The sequence below is a fragment of the Cupressus sempervirens genome, chromosome 3 (genome assembly GCF_028749045.1).
Source record: "Cupressus sempervirens isolate cs-2001-9-10 chromosome 3, ASM2874904v1, whole genome shotgun sequence".
Lineage (NCBI taxonomy): Eukaryota > Viridiplantae > Streptophyta > Pinopsida > Cupressales > Cupressaceae > Cupressus > Cupressus sempervirens.
In genome coordinates, this window is record NC_143120.1 from 274,193,031 (window position 1) to 274,213,077 (window position 20,047).

The window sequence follows — 20,047 nt, forward strand, 5'->3', positions numbered from 1 at the left end:
TGTGTGTGTGTGTCTGTGTGTGTGTGTGTGTGTGTGTGTGTTTGTCTGTGTGTGTGTGTCTGTGTGTGTCTGTCTGTCTGTCTGTCTGTGTCTGTGGCTGTGTGTACAATAAATTCCCTTCTTATGATTATATTTCTCACTCTGCATTGCTGGATACTTGAACGTTGTAATATTGATAAATTGTGTAACAAGACACAACAAATACTGAAGTGATTATTTGATCCCATAGTACCTTATGGGCTAATAGTGCATCATCAGAGATTCATATTCTAAGTTGATAACCTGATACTGCAATATGGCATGATCAAGTAATAAAATTTGTTTGCAACTATAAATATCAATATCTCAAGATACTCTGTAATAAATTTTAGTACGAGTGCAAATTCTTATTTGTAATACAATGAAGCTATTTAAGATATATAAATGACAGTGACAAACCAAACCTGTGAACCCACCTGGCACCAAGTCATTTTAGAGGTGCTGACATATGTATACCACAAGCATCAAACTATGAAGAGTCACAAAACCAACCTATGCACTTTGCACAGAGATAGACCATAGGCTAAAGTTCCAGCAACCCATTTGCTACCACACAATTACAAATCGAAAACCTACCATTCCAATTAGTGCCAAACTAAATTGAAGTCGCAAAATCATTCAAGCTCAAACTACATTAAAGACCTAAAACTTAACCTCTTTAGCCTCATATAAAGCCCTGAAGCCTGCCAAATAAGTTAACCTCCAAATTAATGAATTTAAACCTTTAGTTCCCATAGAATTTACTCTAGTTTCCATAGAATATCTTTCAATGCATTTTTTGGTTAAAATTCTCCACCATTGCTGATGTATATTTTGATAGTTCAGTTCATATATTAACCCAACTATTTGGCATACCAATATCCATTTACCAGGCAAATGGGCATGGAGAAGTGGTACATTATTTTGAAAACCAGTGGTCTTAAAAAGCCAAATATAACCACAAATACCTTCAGTTTAAAAAGCCAGCATTCCACTAGGAACGACATTAAGAGTATAGCAACTGCATGATTTGACATTGATCACCTTGACAAGCATTTTCACTTTTAGATATATGTGCCTTTTGCCAAATATATTTTCTTAGACATTTTGGATGATTATGTAATTAACAAAAATAATTACATAAGTTATCATCACTGTCATATTTGTAATAAGAGAATCATAATAATTACCTAAGTGAGAAATTACAAACCCTCCCAGTAGCCACATTAATTAGGCTCGTAAAATTTTGGTGTTTATCTGTGCCAACACATCACATATAAAAAAACAGGTTTGGGCAATATTCTTTTAACATTGACCACAATCTCAAAGAGAATGCAAGTGCATGGTTCAATATCTATTGAATAAGCTAGTGCCACAAAACACTGCTTAGTCAAAAAAAAAGGTATGAGCCAAAATTTATTTAGCATTGACCACAACCTAGAAGAAAATGTATTCTAAATTTTCAGTGAAGAAAAAGATTTGTGATTTTACATCCAATTTCTGCCTAGAGTCAAACCATTTATTGCTTTTGTTTTCCTGATGTGAAGGACTAGGTATGACATAATGGATACCCATTGCACTTCTGAAAAAAGAACCTTCAAGAACATTTGGAAGTAATTGTCATCCAAACAGTAAACAATAAACAGTTCTCAAATTAATATTGAACAATGCGCACGTTTATTGGCATGTTACTGAAATGGAAATTCGGTGTTAATGGCATTTAAATTTTATGCCCTGTTTCAAAGCAGCTGCAAAACTTTTATACATAAAATGAATCCTTCACTGATAAGATGCAAGCAGCACAAATGCCATCAAACTGAATAAATTACTGGTGTGATGCCATTTTGTTATGGCTATGAAACAAAATGTCAGAATCGCAAAAAGTAAAAATTGTTAATGCCTGAACCTAAGTCCAAAAATTGTATGCATGTGAAGGATGCACATAGTACAAACCTGTTCGACAGAAAGTTCTGTGACTGTTATTTGTACAGATAATCCTTCATTTCTCTTCAATATATCACAAGACATCTTATAATCCAAAAAAGTGACATACCAAATGATCTCAATCATTAGTACAATGAGATTATAGTTACAATGGCAAGAGTGATCAAAACATTTGAGAAGTGGAATCACTTTTAATAATTAGAATTAGTCAACTTTCTTCTTCGATTTTCCCGAACAGAGTATGAAGAATTCATGTTCTTAGTAACACTTCTTGTTCTGGGGCGTTCTGAAACTTGTGGAGACCCTTTAACACTATTAAGATTTCTTTCATTTGCTACTGTAGATGGTGTTCTCCGACTTCTAGTTCTTGATATGATTGACTCTGGAGGTGGAGAAGGGAAATCAGTAGAAGATAAACATTCAGCAGAGCTGTCTAAAGAGAACTTCTGTCTATTTTGAGGTGTCATTGTTGGACTGTGCATAGAATCTGGGGCAGACTCAACCGTCCCTTCCTTACCAACATCTTTAACATTTCTTTCATCTGTACTGCTGACACTGTTTGTACATTTAATATCAGCAACTACAGTATGTACATCTTCATTCTCTGTTTTAACTTCCAAAATGATAGACTTATCAACATTTTCAACTATTTCATTAAAGTCTGCAAGTTTATCTAAATTTTCAACTGTCTTGCTGACAGAATCATCATATTTCCGGTCATTGACTACCACAACCCTATTTTGAGGCATGTTTCCGGCAGATCCAGCATAATCCTCCACAGATGAGGAAGGTTTACATTTATTTAGTGATGTGAAATCAGCATCATTATCATGATCAGGAGACAGTTGGTCACCTTGGACAGGCACAGATGGGATATTGATACTCTTTCCAAGATCTTCAAGATTCCTAGCAACTGTCTCATAATGACTTGCATCTGCAAGATTTTGCAAACCCAAATTCTCTTCTGATAAAGATTTTGAAATCTGCTGCCGCAATGCAATACTCTTATTATTGTCAGAAGAGATTGACTTTGTCTTTCCTGGTTTTTCTTTCTCTAAACTAAGCACAATATCCTTGTCCAATGCATGGTTTCCAGAATCTCTAGTCATCATATTACTTCCCTCAAACTGTGCCTGAACTTGGTGTGATACCTGATTCTCAAGCAGTAAACTGTAAGAGTCTAATCTTGATTTTTCTGAAATGCCCATCTCCTCAGCATTCATCGGGTTCATTTCATTTGCAGGCTTTTCAAGTTCACCATCAGGCATCATAGTCATCGATTTTTCAATTTCTTCTAAATGCATTTCACTGTCATCCAGTGCCTTCTGTTTCTTCCTTGGTCTTGTGTCATAGTTCAACTTTGTATATACTCCAAGACGGGATGATGACTCTGATGCAGTTGGCAAGCTTGTGAATTCTGATCCCTCTTTGCAAAGAATTTCCTTGGAAGAACTTTCTGGATGTTCCACTGTTGATAACTGGTTAGCATCGGGTTGATTATGCATCAGACCAAGCTGAATTCCTGATGGGACTGTTGGTGGTACAGTGAAATATGCAGTTTCTTTGACACTTTGTCCATGTTCACTGGTTACAAACTGATATAGTAAGTCAGAACATGATTGATTTGCGCCGCTTTCAGGAGGCATATCTAGAGTAGATTTCAACTGCTGTGATAAGATACCACGATGAAATGACCCCAACTGATCATCATCACCAATGCGATTATATGTTCCAATTTCGCCATATTCATCACAAACAAGTCCAAAATCTTTCTCAAAACCACCCGCACTAGGGGTATTACCTGCCCGGCCTAAAGGTGTTTGAGTGTCTGCATCCATATGACCTAGAGAAAATTCATCTACTTTATTAAGCACAAGACTTTCAGTACAAGCTTGGTTGGGTGCACACTCTTCCAAGACACATTCCTCTTCCTGACTTGTCCCTTTATCTCTTTGTCCTTCCTCATAAGGTTGGTGATTTGCCCCATAGCCAATGCCAGAGGATTCTTTAGATAGTTGGTGAATGAGCTTTCTTATATGAAAACGCTTTAATAGAGAAGCCTCGGCTGGTAAAAACCAATCCCTGCTAAGCTGCCAAAGTAAACTAGAAATTAGGGTAAACCAAACTGCCATGAAACAATAACACAAAGGTTAGACTTCTTTCAAAAGTTTTATTATTATAATGAAAGCATATAAAGATTGGATAGGACTTCAAAGTAAGTATCTATATCCACAAAAAATTAGCATTGAGATTATCTTTGTACAACTCTATACACAATCAAAAAACAACATTCTTCTAAACTTATGCATTCATAAATCTTATTAAGTGCATAGAGAAACTTATTAATTTCCCTGTCAAAAAAATTTATAGAAAACACCCCAACAGACCAGTTCTTGCAAGAACCCAAACTTTTTCCAAGATGGAAGACTTTTTCCTCTTAAAGAAAGAAACCTTAATATTTGAGAATGAGCCATCCTTCACTTACTTTGACTTGTTGAAAGCTGAAGCAGTTGCATCAACTAGGACCATTTGTATTAGAAATTAACTGCCCAAAACGCTTAATGCTACTGCTTCACTACAACCCCAATTGACTCATTATATATCATTGAAACTAAAAACAAAATCAGGTTATTTACTCAGCATCCAAAGACAAAATGGAAAAACATTTCGCCAATAAAAACCTCCACATTTTCAATTTGCGTTCAGGTTGCCAGTGACTCACACATCCCTTCATTTGGTGTACACATAATAGTACAGTAATACCTTAAGGTAAATAAAAGTAGATGACCACATTTAATTAGCCAATACTCAGTGTTTAGGGTTAAAGGAACTCAATCTCACATTAATTGTCCATACAAATCTTTGAATAGATAACCCTCTAATATTATATGACTGATAAAAAGTTTAAGTCTCCAAAGCAGTGAGTTGACTGTTATATCTTCTTCAGCACTCAATTGAGCTGTTGTAGATGGGGCACTAAAGACATTCTCCACTTCGAACATAGACATTAGCCATCACATTGAAGTCAATGCTTGCTAAAAGACTAGCACTAGTCCATTTGGAAATTGTATGAAAGTGTGAACTTTATAGCCTGGCAAATCAGAAAGAACACCTAGATATCATCCCAAATCTATGCTATCAATGGTGACCAGATCTATGCTCTGGTTTCACTGTTCACCATATTCCCCAGGCCACTGCACACATGGACCAGAAGCCCAAATATTTGGCAAAGAATGGATCTTCCTGGACCAAATTGTACTTGATTCGAAACTGGAAAAACAAAAAACCTAAAGCCCCAAAGAATATAAAGCAAGTTTCAATTGGAAACACATATTCTTGCTCTGGTTCTCAAATCCCATCCCAAAAATGCACCTGTCTAAGATATGCATAAGGGGATGTCATCTAGAAATGTCAAAAGTTATTATAACCCAGAATGATATTAATAAAACCATAAAATTGTACAACTAGAGATGTCAGTAGTTAGCCAGAGGTTAAAAGGGGTAAGGAAAAACACTATTAGGCATGTATTTTGATCCTTTAGACATGTATTTAGAGGCAAGGAAAAACACTGTTGAACAAGTATTTTGACGCTTTTTGCATAAAATTTTTGACATTTTATAGCTGAAGTTATCAAAGCTCAAAATGATATTATCATATTAATAAAAACATAAAATAGTAAAATTAGAGATGTCAGAAGTTAGCCAAAGAGGGTCAAATGAGGCAAAGAAAAACACTGTTAGGCATCTGTTTTAATGCTTTTTGCATGAAATTCAAATTTATGATATGTTTTACAGTGAGTTATCAGAGCCCAGAGTGATGTGATACTAACAAGAAGAGAAAATAGTACAACAAGAGATGTCAGAATACATGAAAGCTTAACTCCACGTTAGTAGCTTTTGCTACTAAACTATATCAAAAGACCTTCAAGATTCTTATGTGATGTAGAATATTCCATATTTTACATAACTTCCTATGCTATTATATAAAGCTACCTTGGATATACCTTGAAAAGGCAAGGCTTTTGGATTTGTTAATTAGTGTTTCCCTCAACTCTATCCCCTATTTTTTGAACAATAGACTTTCCTTCCAATCCCTTGCTCAATTGCATATATGATAGCTCTAACAAAATCTCCGAAGTTAAACTGATGTCCCATTTGCATTGTTAATACATAAGAAAAAAACTAAGTTAAAAACTCAGATTCTCATTCATAATACACATTAAAAGTTGCAAAACAATTATATTATAGATTTGATGAGTGTCGATGATGTTCCTCTGCTTATTCAGGTACAGTTTCCTGCATATGATATCAGAACAAACAATTTACATTAAAATAGAGGGTAAGGGACCTAAGTGTTAATCCGTAGTATAGTTCAACATCATCCAACTAAACATGCTTTATCATTGTTTAAAAAAGCTTAATAAATTTTAGATATTTTTCTAGATTGCAATAACCTATCATATTAATGAATTTATACTAAAATATAGAATAAAGGTAAACATGTATTATGAGATTGATATAACAGTCTTGAACATGCTTTTAATATGTTTAGACAATGAAGATAAATAAATACTGGATAGTTGTAATGTTCCCTAGTTCCCTAATTGGGGCATACATGATTTTGCCCAAAATAACAATTCCACAACATAATTTGTTTTGCAAGTAATATTCTATAATTAAATCATATAATATCTACTGAACTTTCTGAAGTTATTAAGCAATTAATATCACATACTTAGATCTGTAGTTTGATTTCCAATAATCAACCATAGTAGGGATTGGAAAAGAATGCACAATACAGCGCCCAGAACATTCACTGCAACTAGGCCCAAGGGCACGGTATAACCCTCAGCCCCAAGTGACAGGAATCTCTTCTCCATCCAACATTATATCTGAGCTACTTAGAGGGGAACCTATATGTGCTCTCCCAATTGTGTCTCCTTACTAACCCATACATGACTGCTGCTAATTCTTGCTTTCACTTTCAACAACCAACCATCATAGGGGCTTGAAAACGAACACACAAAAGGGCACCGGGAACATTCATCACAACTAAGCCCATAAGCGTGGTATAACACCCCTTAGCTCCACATAGCAGGAATAACTCCATCCAACATCAGGGTGGACTGCATAAAGAGGGAATTTATATCTTTTCTCTCTCATTTCTAGCCCATATATGATTTCTTATATTCTTTAGTTTCACTTCCAACAATCAGCCATCTTAGGGGTTGGAGAGGAACACACGATAGTGCATTTGGAACATTTGCACAACTAAGCCCAAGGGTGTGGCATAACACCCCTTCGCCCACAAGTACCAGAAATATCTTCTCCATCCAACATTGGGTTGACCTACTTAGAGGGGAACCTCTATCTACTCTCCCAATTATGTATCCTTACTAATCCATACATGATTGTTTGCAGGTGAATAAAATAATTAAATCAATAATTAAAGAATCTAGATAGTTTAGTAACTCTCCTTGCTAACTATGTCAAAATACATATGAGAATATATATTTAAACTTCAACATCACATTGCATACCACAATACTTGACAGCTCTCAAGTCTACCGTTTTTCTGATAGTAGATTTCTTATAATCCACATCAATGCCTTCCCAGTGCATTGGTCATCTTCTTCTAACAATAACCAGACACAATCCTCAGCATTGCAAGCGCCTCCCTTCAAAGCTAATCAGTGCCTATTAATTAATTGCTTCTTATATTGATGTTCTTTAATTATGGTAGGCCATTATCAGATTAATTGCTAACTTTCAGTTTAAAGTAGTCGACTCCCTTCATATAATTATTCATTGCCATTTTTTCTTTCAGTCAGCCTCTTCATATAATTCATTTTTCCCTGACTTGGCCCTATTTTTTTCATTTAATTTTATTACCCACATTTATCGTTTATAACTGTCTGCAACTAGATTTGATTAGGGTTGTAGCTAGTTAGGCGGGACTATAACAATAGTTATAGCCCATCACTAACTGTGATCAATGCTAACCAAATTAACTCACCCCCAATGAATCTGATGATATTGATTGCACTCGATGTTACAGGACAGAAACTCCCTGAAGAGAAAAGTAATAAATAAAATAATCAGAACAGAATTTGTGCCAAGGAAATGTGCTCAAGTTCACCCTAATTTCATCTCTAAACAGAAAGTGCAATAAATTATTTATGGCATAGTTTTCTTTTAAGCAGTTGAAGTAAAATAACCTGTTTCTATAGGACATAACCTAATGTCCCCATGTCCCCATAATGCCTGGTGAAGGTACAGGAGTTTGAGGGCTGGGCAAGAAACACAGATTGCAAGCTAATTTTTCTGCAAATAAATTGTAAACATACAAACATATCCCAACACAAATGTACAACTGCCATCATAACAATTCAACAAAGAAGAAGAGACAGGGATGAAGCTTACAAATTTAGAAACTCTGCTCTTCACTTCCATTAAGTTAAACTTTGTTGGCGCATCTCGAAGAAACATTTCAACATAATGGAGCAGAAAAAGCCCACAATCGTAGCAATTATCTTGCTGAGGTGCCTAGGGAAGCAAAGAAAGAACAGAATTCAGAATCTGATGCAGAGCCAACAAAAATCAAATCATAAAATGGCCCTGTTTTAAATTTTGTTATAAAATTATACAACTACAGGACAGCCATCTTTTCCAACAACAATAAACTACTAGTCAAACAGAATTCATTAAAGTTTATTAATAATTCCAGCATGACCAATCACCGCAGAAATATAGCAATTTAAATAAGGTTCAATCAAAACAATTATCTGGCTATCAATGGGGGGAAAAGAAACGGAACTCCGAACCATATCCCTGCTGCATGTTTTGTTATAAAATTACAGATATACAAATCTGTAGCTATCTTTTCAAATGACACTACACTACCCAACAAATAAAATCAATTTAAGTAATCACTGGCATAGATTAGTTTAGCCACCTATATTGAGTTTGTGGCATACATTATATTAGCCACTCAAAGTTGATATCTATCAATGACTTTAGATGGGATGTATTTAACTTTTAAGCTATCTAAGCTATTGTCAATTAAAATAAATTTTATTATCAACTCACTAGTTGCAACCCCCTCACTGTCCCTGTTATTATGTCTATCAGCATAATCACTCAAGCCTGACCAGCTTTTGTGAAAATATAACTACTCAGAAATAAACAATGGCCCATGTCACAGATCTGTAACTTCAAGTACATAAAGAAAATTGTCCTTGAGAAATACATAAGCTTCAAAACAGATTATATTCACTACTTAAAGCGTCGTGAGATGAAAATGTTCTATATTAGCTAGTCTCATAGCTTCCGAAAGAAATGCTAATGTTTTGTTTGATTATTTTACTAATTTCTTGTGACTTGACTATTTTTATGTTTGTAGAATCCTTTAACTATATGTTGGATTCTTCAGAAGCAATCTTAATCTTAGTACCAAATCCTTCTACTAGCAATTACTATATCTTGTTTAGAAGATCAAAACCAACAGGTAATATAACATTTCTCCCTTTTTCATCCTTCTAAGAGCATTGTCTCTCTCAGAAATATTGAACATTAATGAGGGCTCACAAAACAAGGTTTATTTACTTTGTGTGCATTTACAAAAGAATAATTCATATACAACTGTATTATTTTTGTGCAGTGCCAAAAAATGACCAAATTGAAATAAAATAATACTGCAAATGCAAACTGCAACACTGACCTCAACAATCTTCACTAAAAAGTCAAAGACGGCAAAGAGATTGATTCTTTAGCATGTTAAAACAATTCCATACCAATAGTATTAATTTATCAAATAGCATCTACATAAAAGGGCTGATCCAAATGTTCCCACTCCCAGTACTGCTACATGTTCCTGTGAATCTAGGATTTTCATCTCACAGGTAGAGCTACTCTAGCAGTCATATTCATAAATTACAGACTGACTGGCGTAGGCCAGGATTTAGTATATAATGGCATCCCACATAAAATGGCTGATCTAACTGATTTCAGTACTGATACATATTCCTGCGCATCTAGAACTTTCTGTCTCTAAGGTAGAGCTTATAAGTCATGAAAGACAATACAGCAGTCATTATCCTAAATTCCAGACAGACTGATCCAAACCACTCAATCAACTAAGATATTCATTGCATACCAAAAACAAACTAAAAGCAAGCAAGAACCTAACCTCTACGGAAATGAAAGTCATATCTGAAAATCTTTCATGAGCAGTATCGAACATTGCTCCATCCTCCATATGTCTCTCACGCCATTCCTCCCATAAGTAACTGCACCACAATCCTTCTATAAAATCAATAAAAGATATTTATTGCATTCAACAAAACTGCAAAAAAATCATAAAATCATTCTACAAATAAGCCTTCATTTTCATATATCTTATTCATTTTAAATAATCATGTAAACATTTCCAACATTTATTTATATTGCAAAATGGTGTATACTATCCTCAATAAGTGATGAACACGATTATAAAATTCCTAAACTGCGAAAAAAACTTAGTTCATAATAAAGCAATACCACAATTAGCCAGAACTGTTGGTTACAAATTTACGAAGATGTATCTTCGCAGAAAATATATCTCCACAGTGGGGAAATAGAAACAGAACCTAGGTTTGAACTAATTAAAATCAAACAAATATAATAGAATACATTTGAAAGATGAGTTGAAGAAGGATTATAAAATCATGAGTAAAAGCAAGGTGCCTTCAATTAAAATTATAAAACAAGTTTCATAATATAGCAAAAACCAGGTTAGTGAATATGTGAGCGAAGGACAGCATTAAACATGGGATCACATGTATTTTCCATCTGCTACGAAAAATATATAGCAGAAATTTCAGAGGACAAAACTATGAACACCAACCACCAAAACAGAGAAAATGTGTGATGAGCGAGGGTTGCCAAGCAAATCTTTCATCCATCCTCTCAAGGATATATGAATTGTGCATTGATTGTAGAAGGATAGACCAACAAAACGTGAGCTGAAATATACAGGATTAAGCCTCCATATTAACATGAGCTGATTTGGATAAGGCTCCATATTAACTGCATGAAATATTCAGGATTAAGCCTTGCAGAGAGCATTAGTAAAGCTTTTCACTTGTTCTCGAAACAAAAATTCAGCCTATGAAGATCCTTCCAATATGTTCATATGCTAAACTATAACTCGGATTTGTTTAAGTAATTGCATGCCTGAGCATCACCTAAATCATATAGACCAAAATGTTTGTTACTTTATTTTAATTTTCAACATTTTCTAAGATTTTCAATAGAGGTTTGTCGAGAAGTTAAAAAAAAAAAAAAGAGAAAAAGGAAAAACCTGTTTGCGTCGAAACATTGCAAAAAAGTTAACCAACTTGTTGGAATATTAAAATAAAATGCAAATGTTAAGGTCCCAAAATACCTTTGGATGAGCTTTCTGAGACTTGTGTGGCTCCCAAGTGAGTCCATGTGTAATATGCATGGTGTTTTCAAACGATTGTCATCTGCAAACCACACCAGTTAAAAAGGATCCACACTTAAATGGATACTTATAAAGTGATGACACTGCTAGTACTCACCTTCCAGAACTGCCCCAGGATTGCAAATAACAATCAAACTCCAATGTAAGCTGCAATAAAATAGGATCAATGATGTCTGTTGTATAAGTTTTTTGTAATTAGATCTACAAACCACATTCTCAAACTACAAATTCAAATATAGCATACCTGTAATTTACAGGTATAAAAATATAATCTTTCTCAAACAAGTTCACTCTTCGAGTCCATTTCCTTACACGCTGGAAAGCCTGTCGGTTCACTACCTCAGTATCTGGAGCCTTATCCAAATCAGCTAGCTTACGGAAAAAAAAGCTGTTAAAGAAGTGACAAGCTTCTCTCTTTTCGTGAGAGATTGTAGACTGGAGATACCTGCCCAAAAATAAACAGCAGTACTTAAAATTTGCAACCATATAAGAAAAATAAGCTAAATCTTGAATATCTATCCATCATACATAATTGTCCCATCTCTGATCAGATGGTTCAAATAAGTATACAAATTATGTTTTGAAGTAGACTACATCATAACACTGCAGAGACTGTACAAAAATAAATACAAAGCTTAATCTTTGATTAAATAATATTTAAGAAAACCACAAATTTTCCCATAAGGGTTGATTGAGAATCTGATATTAAGACAAAGAAGGCCAAAAATCATAGACACACTAAAGGGCTGAAGCCCCCAATACACTGTCTACACCATAACTGGAAAAAACTCAGACTTGGCAATGACTTATAGCTGGCCCAAAAAAATTTAAACAATTGGGAATTTACAAGAACTAAGGAAAAGATCGGAAATAACTCAGGTGTAGCACCCAAATTTATCAAACATTTGAAAATATACGCTTTTTAAAATTTTCTTTGAAACAAAGAAATATACTAAAATCGAAGAACATATTTGAATTTCCCATCTCCGTCATATATAAATCAATAATTGAGTTGAGTTAAATAAAACATTTGTATTATTTAGAGGTTGTCATTACAAAGTATTATTTTATATATATAATATACTTGTATATTTTAAAATAAAATTTTATTTCATTTATGTAATTTGAAAATAATAAAAATGACTTCAACAAAATTTATATTATCATATTTATGTTTTGCTTTAAGTAAAGTTTATAATAAATAATAAATTAAATTAACAAAAGGCATGGTTAAAAGCTGAAACATGAAAGAAAATTAAAAACACTTTAAAACCCATGTTATATCTATACAAAATTTTCATATATTAAAAATACACCTAGATATAAGGAAAATTTAAAAACTTTCAAGAATAAAAGCAGCAAAATCTCTGATTTCGCTCGTCACTTCCCACCTGCTCTATCTGTGTTTCCAGATTGTAAACTGCAGCTCGAAATGACCAGAAATGGATTTAATTACCACTGTTTCTCAGGGTTTCATTTTTACCTGCCATTTGGTGTGTTTCTACTGGATTACAGAAAAACAAATTGCGCAATGTTGACAGAATTTATGCAGAAAGCAATTGCATGCTCAGATTAAAATAGGTGCAGAATTTTTTGGCAACCGTGACCTACCACCAGTTTGGGGTCTCAATTTCTGCAGGTTAATGCCGATTTTTCAATCAATAATTTAAATCAAGCATGGCCTTAATATGCTGGATTGAGAAAGCTTCCTTATTTCTCATATCCATGCCTATCTCTTAATTTATGTAATTTTCTTGTATATGCTATGTTCTATTCCCAAGGCAGTTCCAGCATTCTCCTTCCTATTTACTGAACCCTACCTCCATTACAATATACTTGGTGGCCTACAATTTTATGGGCTGGTGCGGGGCCCGGTGTGTGATGCATATGGCCCTATTATTCTATAGCGGCCCCTACAATAATATGAAGCCCTCAAAGTATTATTGATTATTGCAGATTATTGCCCTGTTGATTCTATATTGCCCCCAAACAGATTATTGCCCTCTGCAACTGCCCATAGAATTTCAGGGACCATGGGGATGGATGTTCATGAAGAGATAGCTTCTCATATTTAATACTTCTGTCAGCTACTAGGATGATGATAACCTAGAGCTTGAATCTCAAATTTCGAAATCTTATTTGTCATTTAATATAAAAATATACACATGTATGTGTGTGTCTATGTTGCATATACAAAAACAATATTCTTATTTATTCTTTGAATACCATTATCTTGGCCCCAATAACATTCGATACGAAAACTCTAAAACAAAAGAAACAGTCATAATCTCCATTACACCGAATTTCAAGGACAGCAGCAGTGTGGGAAAATACACATATTTATTCAGCAGATGATTGAGCCAGACTTTAGACATGTTTTGATTGACTCCTTGTTGTGTGCAAGCCATGAATAATGCACTCAAGGACGACATAAGGGAAATTCAACAGGATCAAAACAATTGTTAGGGATGCTAGAGACATGCAGGTGTTTATCTACAACCACCTCACTTCACATACACTCTCTAGGAGCTTCTCAAAGAAGGAATTCTTAAAACCTATAGTGACTCAATATGTTTGAGCTGCAAGAGGCATTACAACTAATGGTTATGACAGCAGAATTGAACAACTGACCTAAGTCGAAGGCGCAGCAGGTGTTGAGGTTGAAGGAAGTGGCAAAGGATGATCTTTTTTGGGTTGATACCAAATATAGTGTCTCCCTCATTGCTCAAGTCTTCAAACTTATTAGATTTATGGATTATAATGCACCTACCCCTGGAGAGGTGTATGAGTACGTCAATTCTATGCTTGGTCAAATAAAGGTGGTTGTGTGAGAGGACCCTACATTGCAATTCTACACCGAGCATATTCAGTCGATCATTTGTTGTAGATGGCAGAAGCTCAACACTTCCTCACATGTGGCTGCCTATACATTGAACTCAAAGTGGTATGTGCACCTATACAAGATTTTGAGCTGAAACAAGGGTACATGAGAGCAATTGACCAAATGTATCTTCCTCATGAGGCTAGCAAGACTCGTACTAAGTGGACAAAGTTTGCCACTGCATGTGAATATATAGAGCCAGCAAAGATAGATCTAGAGATTATCTAACAATAGAACCATAAGTCGTGGTGAACTATACATGGGCCTCAATCTTTGATAACTACTCTAGTCAGTCGTTTGTTGTCCCTAGTTTCTAGTTCTCCTATTGAGAGTATTTGGTCTATTTACAAGTTCATCCACTTTGTTGAGAGGAATGGGCTTACTACTAGGAGGCCAAAGAAACCTGTGGCCGAACATAGCATGTTGTGTCTCATTGACTGCAACACATCTATGCATAAGGAATCCAAGGACCAAATGGGATGTGGAGCCAAAAGAGAAAGCATAGATTGATGATAATGCTCCAAAGATAGTGTTCTTAGGTATTGGTATGGATGAGCTTGTGAAGTCCACTAATTCAAGTGATGAGGACATTGAGGAGTTAGGCAAGGAGCTTGGATGATTAGTCTCATTAGACTCAACTTCTAGCATATTTAATATTTTGTTTTTTATGTTTGAAGTTGACAATTGTTGAATCTTGATATCTTGATCAAGTGATTGCAATTTTGAATCTTGATGAACATTAGATTGTGATTAATATAATTGTGAAATGAAAATTATATAATTTGGAAATTGTTGTTGCAATATCTATATTTGATATTCATATTTTCAATATTGGCATTGGTCATTTGGATACTACTACTAGACTCTATTCATTCTGGTATACATCTTTATCTTTTTAAAATGAATAGCATTTACTAATTTTTCAAGTGCTAACAGTAATATCATATGTATTATCATTACATAAGCATTGTTCAACCTATCATCATACCCCACATTCCCAAAAGCCCCAAGCACCATCCTTGAAACACATTTCCCCATCCCACCAAGGAAACGTTCCCAAACCCCATGGAACACTATTATTTTCAATTTCAATTGAACCAGCTAGAGTCACATAATGGAAGAAAAGGTTATGGCAGCTATCACATTGTAGACTCTTAAATGATTATAAAAGTACTTCGTTGAGATCCTGAATATTACATCAACGAATGTAGATCTTGTTAAGTTCATAGGATCATTTTCTGCAAATGCACTGACATGGTCATTGTAATTGATATATTCCAAATGCAGAATTGAATCTCAGACTTGAATCTCATATAAATATGAGAGGAGACATGTCTCTAAGGTTTAATCATCATTTAATTAATATAAATAAAAAAATTGTATTATATATATGTATATGTATATGTATGTATTATATATATATGTATGTATTATATATATATATATATATATATATATATATATATATATATATATATATATATATATATATATACACTATAATGTATATATATACACTATAATGTATATTTATATAACATGAATAAGTATATATAGGAAATGATGATTTACCAATAACAACAATGTATTTCAGATCGAATTAATCCGAATAAAGCTACAACTTTAGCACTCCCTCTTAGCTAGGAAGGATTTATAGAACACATTATGCTCTCAAGCATATGGAGAGAGATCATCTCTCCATGATATTTTTGGAATGGCATATAAAAATATATCCATCAACTTAGAGTCAACAAGAAATGTTAATCACGCGATGTTTGTCATACTTATATTCTTTTGGGATGTGCACTGGCACCAAATCCTTGGAGTCAACAAGAAATGTTAATCATGCGATGTTTGTCATACTTATATTCTTTTGGGATGTGCACTAGCACCAAATCCTTGATGCCTCCCCAAAGAATATGATATATCCTAGTAGGATGAGTTATCTAATTGTCAACACTTTGGGACAACAACTTAATGAAGTTGTTCAAAGAACTAGAAATCACTATGTCATGAACTCTATCATGACAAGTATCATGATATTCGGCACTCTGAGACAACAACTTAATGAAGTCTGATCATGATACATTCGTTGTCATGACTTCTAGCACTCTGGGACAACTTAATGACGTCTATCATGATAGCAGATCTACCATTTATAAGATTGTCACCTTACAATGGTTACCTATTGTTTGTGTGTGTGTGTGTGTGTGTGTGTGTGTCTGTGTGTGTGTGTGTGTGTGTCAATGAAGGATTGTCACCTTTCATTACATATCATATGCGAAATAGTGACCGACATGAACCAAGTCAAAGGGTGATACAAGGGCTTTCACCTTGATTCTCTCTCACAGAGAAGAATACATTACAAGGAATTTCACTTCGAACTTTTCCCTTATAGAGAAGAGATCATACTTCAAATTTCTCCCTCTCAACAACAATCATGAGACGTCAAGTCCTCTAGTTACTCTCTTAGAGCTCGCTTTGCCTAAGGATGCCTATCGAACTCCCTCTGAATCTGAAATTGATCTTCCTGACTTTCTAGTGATATGTCATTACTTCCTCATTATGTACATAGAGGTAGGCCCATCAAAATCATGCAGTCATATATGTATTTTTAGACTCCCTCTAAGTATCAATCTTTTGACTCCTATGTTGCCTTTGAAGAAGTGTCAAACTCCCTCTTAATATAGAAAGATACTCATAATCTGAGTCATCCTGGATATTTGCTTCAAGAGTCTTACTTTATCCAGCCTGATCATCAGATGACTAATGAATTCTAGATCACAACTTCTTCAGAGCTATTGTCATAAGATTGAGTTTGTACAATATTTGGTAGCATTTGTAAGGTACCAACCTTCTTTTCCTGCAAGATCATCTTCAGATACAAAAGGAAAAGATCAAGGAAAAATAGTTCATATATAAGTATAGAAATACAAATAAGAGAGCGACTATAATAAGTAGATAATTGTAAAAGATAAGAATACTTATCTGCACACAAGGATCCATAGAACATCTCCTTTCAAGTGGGAATGGAACATTTGATATTATTCCCCCTCACAATGTAAATTCCCACTTATTCCATTGTTTATAAAGTTTTGAGTCTCTAGTTGCAAATTTTGTTAACTCTAGTATCTTCATTCAACTTATTCACTCTCACATAACCAATAAACAATATGCCTTTGGCTTTTCTTTTATTTACTTGGGTTATCCCTAGTGTTGATCAAAATGTCACCACTGAACACTAGCTTCTATCACATACATCCCTATATTGTTCACAAGACATAGTGAATGTGTTTACAAGATGTCAAACATCTCCCATGATCCATACTAGAGTATATAGACCAGTTATTTGGTATTTTGTCCCTAACTTATCACTCAAAAAGGATGAGCATCAACCCTTGTTTGTTTGTTATGTGTTTTTCCATCCAACACTCTAACCTTTGTGATCAAATTGAACTTCATGGATTATCGTAAATGCAAAGGGAAGTGAATCATTCACCAACTCGTAAATTTGGCTTTCTTGTGACAATCGGCCTTCTAAGATGTCATGATGCAATCTCCATAAAATGATTGCACCCAAAACTTATGCAAGATATTTGATGGTCTTTGTCTCTAATTCTGCTCTTGTCAAGATTGCTTCCATCCTATAATGAAGGTTTTGATGCAGTTTTGTATCGTCTGAAGTTATATATATATATATATATGATGGTTATGCGGTTTGCAGAAACTAATGTTAGGTGATATATATCTCCAACTCCTGTAACATCCAGACTAAGGATAAATATTTCCCCAAATGTATCATATTCACGCCAATTATAACCCCTATACGCTTTGTTTTCATATACTCCAAATCAAAGTTCCAAAAATCGCCATGAAATCGCCGAAATTGCCGAAATCGCGATAAGATTCATGGCTCCCGATTTTTTTGGAATCGAAAATCGCTGGTGGCGATTTTTTCCTGTGAATCGCCTGAATCGCCAAAATCGGCGATTCATGGCAAAAATCGCCAAAATCGCCATCGTGAATCTCTAGAAATCGGTCGCGGCAGCAAGGACAGAAAGTTCAATTTTTAAAAAAAAAACACATGTTTTATTTGCTTTCTAAGTTGACTTTCCTTTTTGTTATAACCCTAAAGAACCTTCTATTTGCTTAGTATGAGTAGAAGAGAGGAAGAGAGAGAGAAGAAGAGAAAAGAGAATCCATAGGTTTCCAACCGGCAAGAAGGAAGAGCACCAAAGAAATCAGAAGTCCATCTGGGGAGGCCATAAATTGCATTGGGAGCATTAAGGAGTCAATATCAACACTCCTCAACTCATTTGCAAGAGGCAAGTGTTGGTTTTTTTTTTGCATGTTAGTGTAGTATGCATTTTTTGTTAAATTTTTTTAGTGTTCATTTGCAAATCTTGAATGTTTTTTATGTTTACTAAATTGCAAACTAGGGTTTGTTGTTTTGTAGTTTTTGTTTATTAGTTGCAAACTTTGATTTTTTACATGAATTTTTTTATTGCAGCAGCCCTTTGCTTTCATTTTCCAATTTCCACAATGGGTAAAACAGATGAATGCTGGAAATATAATGAAGAGTTTCCTGGGAGAACCAAATATCAAACAAAATGTATATTTTGCAAAGAAAAAATAAATTCGGGAGGTATCTATAGATTGAAATACCACATTGCTGGCATACCTGGCCATGATGTCACAGTTTGCACTCATCAAACCGCTGAGGCAAAACGTACTTGTTTAGTGGCATTAGAAAAAATTGAACAAGACAAGTTGACTAAGAAAATGCAACTTGAAGGGTTAAGAGGTATTGGCTCCCGTGCTCCCACATCCGCAACCGCATCTACATCTGCATCAGCTTCCGCATCCGTAGGTTGTGTTGGAGAGGGTTCTTCTAAGCCTCCTGTTCATCCTAGTGCTAGTGCTCATGTGAGTGTTAGTGGTAGTCGGTCTCATACTGAGACAGAGTCCAACACCAACCTATTGCGGCCTAGAGTGCGGAAAAACAGAATGGATAGTTACTTTGTGCCCCGCACTACTCCTGGCTCCCAACCCACGCTTGAGGGCATGGGTTTGAACAAGGAGATTCATGATGCTGCCAAAAAAGAGATTTGCAAATTCTGGTACTTTTGCAACATTCCATTTATTGCAGCCAGGTAATTGATTCTTTTTTCTTTGTTATCTTCAAAGTTAAAGTTAAAAGTAAAAGTAAAACTTTAATTATATCTACTTGTTTTATGATTTTAGATTTTGACATCTAAATTTCTAATCAATATCATTATCTATTTGTGACAGGACTCCTTATTGGCAGAACATGATAGATGCAGTTACCATTTGTGGTCCGGGGTTTAAAGCCCCAACTGAGGCTGAGTTGAGTGGATACCTCCTGGAGGAAATGGTTGAGGATATGAGGCATGAGCTTGAGGACAACCAAAAGGAGTGGATCGAAAAGGGTTGCACCATCATGACTGATGGTTGGACAGATAGGAGGGGAAGAACACTCCTCAATTTTCTTGTATCCTGTGGAAGTGATTGATCATTCTACTTTCCTACATACATAATTTTGAATCGTGATTGACTATTTCAAATTTTGATTTGTTGATTGCTAATAGTAATTATAATTCGTTGTTTTGTTACTTGTAGGATATACCATGTTCCTCAAATCCATTGATGCTTCTGCTCATGTAAAAAACGCCACATACTTATGTGAGGTTGTTGAGGAAG

General features: G+C 34.8%; 2 protein-coding genes across 12 annotated transcripts in view; one reads left to right on the forward strand and one right to left on the reverse strand.

The window, feature by feature from the left end:
• Positions 1-1,721: 1,721 nt before the first annotated feature.
• The window catches only part of LOC149565999 (uncharacterized), a 117,165-nt gene continuing 98,839 nt past the window's right edge, over positions 1,722-20,047 (reverse strand). For all 11 annotated transcript variants that reach the window (XM_089819453.1, XM_089819445.1, XM_089819447.1 and 8 more), the window contains 6 exons: positions 11,690-11,890; positions 11,543-11,592; positions 11,386-11,467; positions 10,150-10,249; positions 8,385-8,507; positions 1,722-4,052 (listed from right to left, as the gene is read on the reverse strand). In XM_089819453.1, coding sequence (XP_089675579.1) covers positions 2,154-4,052; positions 8,385-8,507; positions 10,150-10,249; positions 11,386-11,467; positions 11,543-11,592; positions 11,690-11,890 — 2,455 coding nt within the window. In that variant the 3' untranslated portion in view covers positions 1,722-2,153. The remainder of the gene's footprint in view (positions 4,053-8,384; positions 8,508-10,149; positions 10,250-11,385; positions 11,468-11,542; positions 11,593-11,689; positions 11,891-20,047) is intronic.
• Positions 18,501-19,944, forward strand: LOC149566000 (uncharacterized). The gene is made up of 2 exons (XM_089817321.1): positions 18,501-19,479; positions 19,619-19,944. Exons 1-2 carry the CDS (start codon positions 18,818-18,820, stop codon positions 19,857-19,859), a joined length of 903 nt encoding a protein of 300 aa, XP_089673447.1. The 5' UTR covers positions 18,501-18,817; the 3' UTR covers positions 19,860-19,944.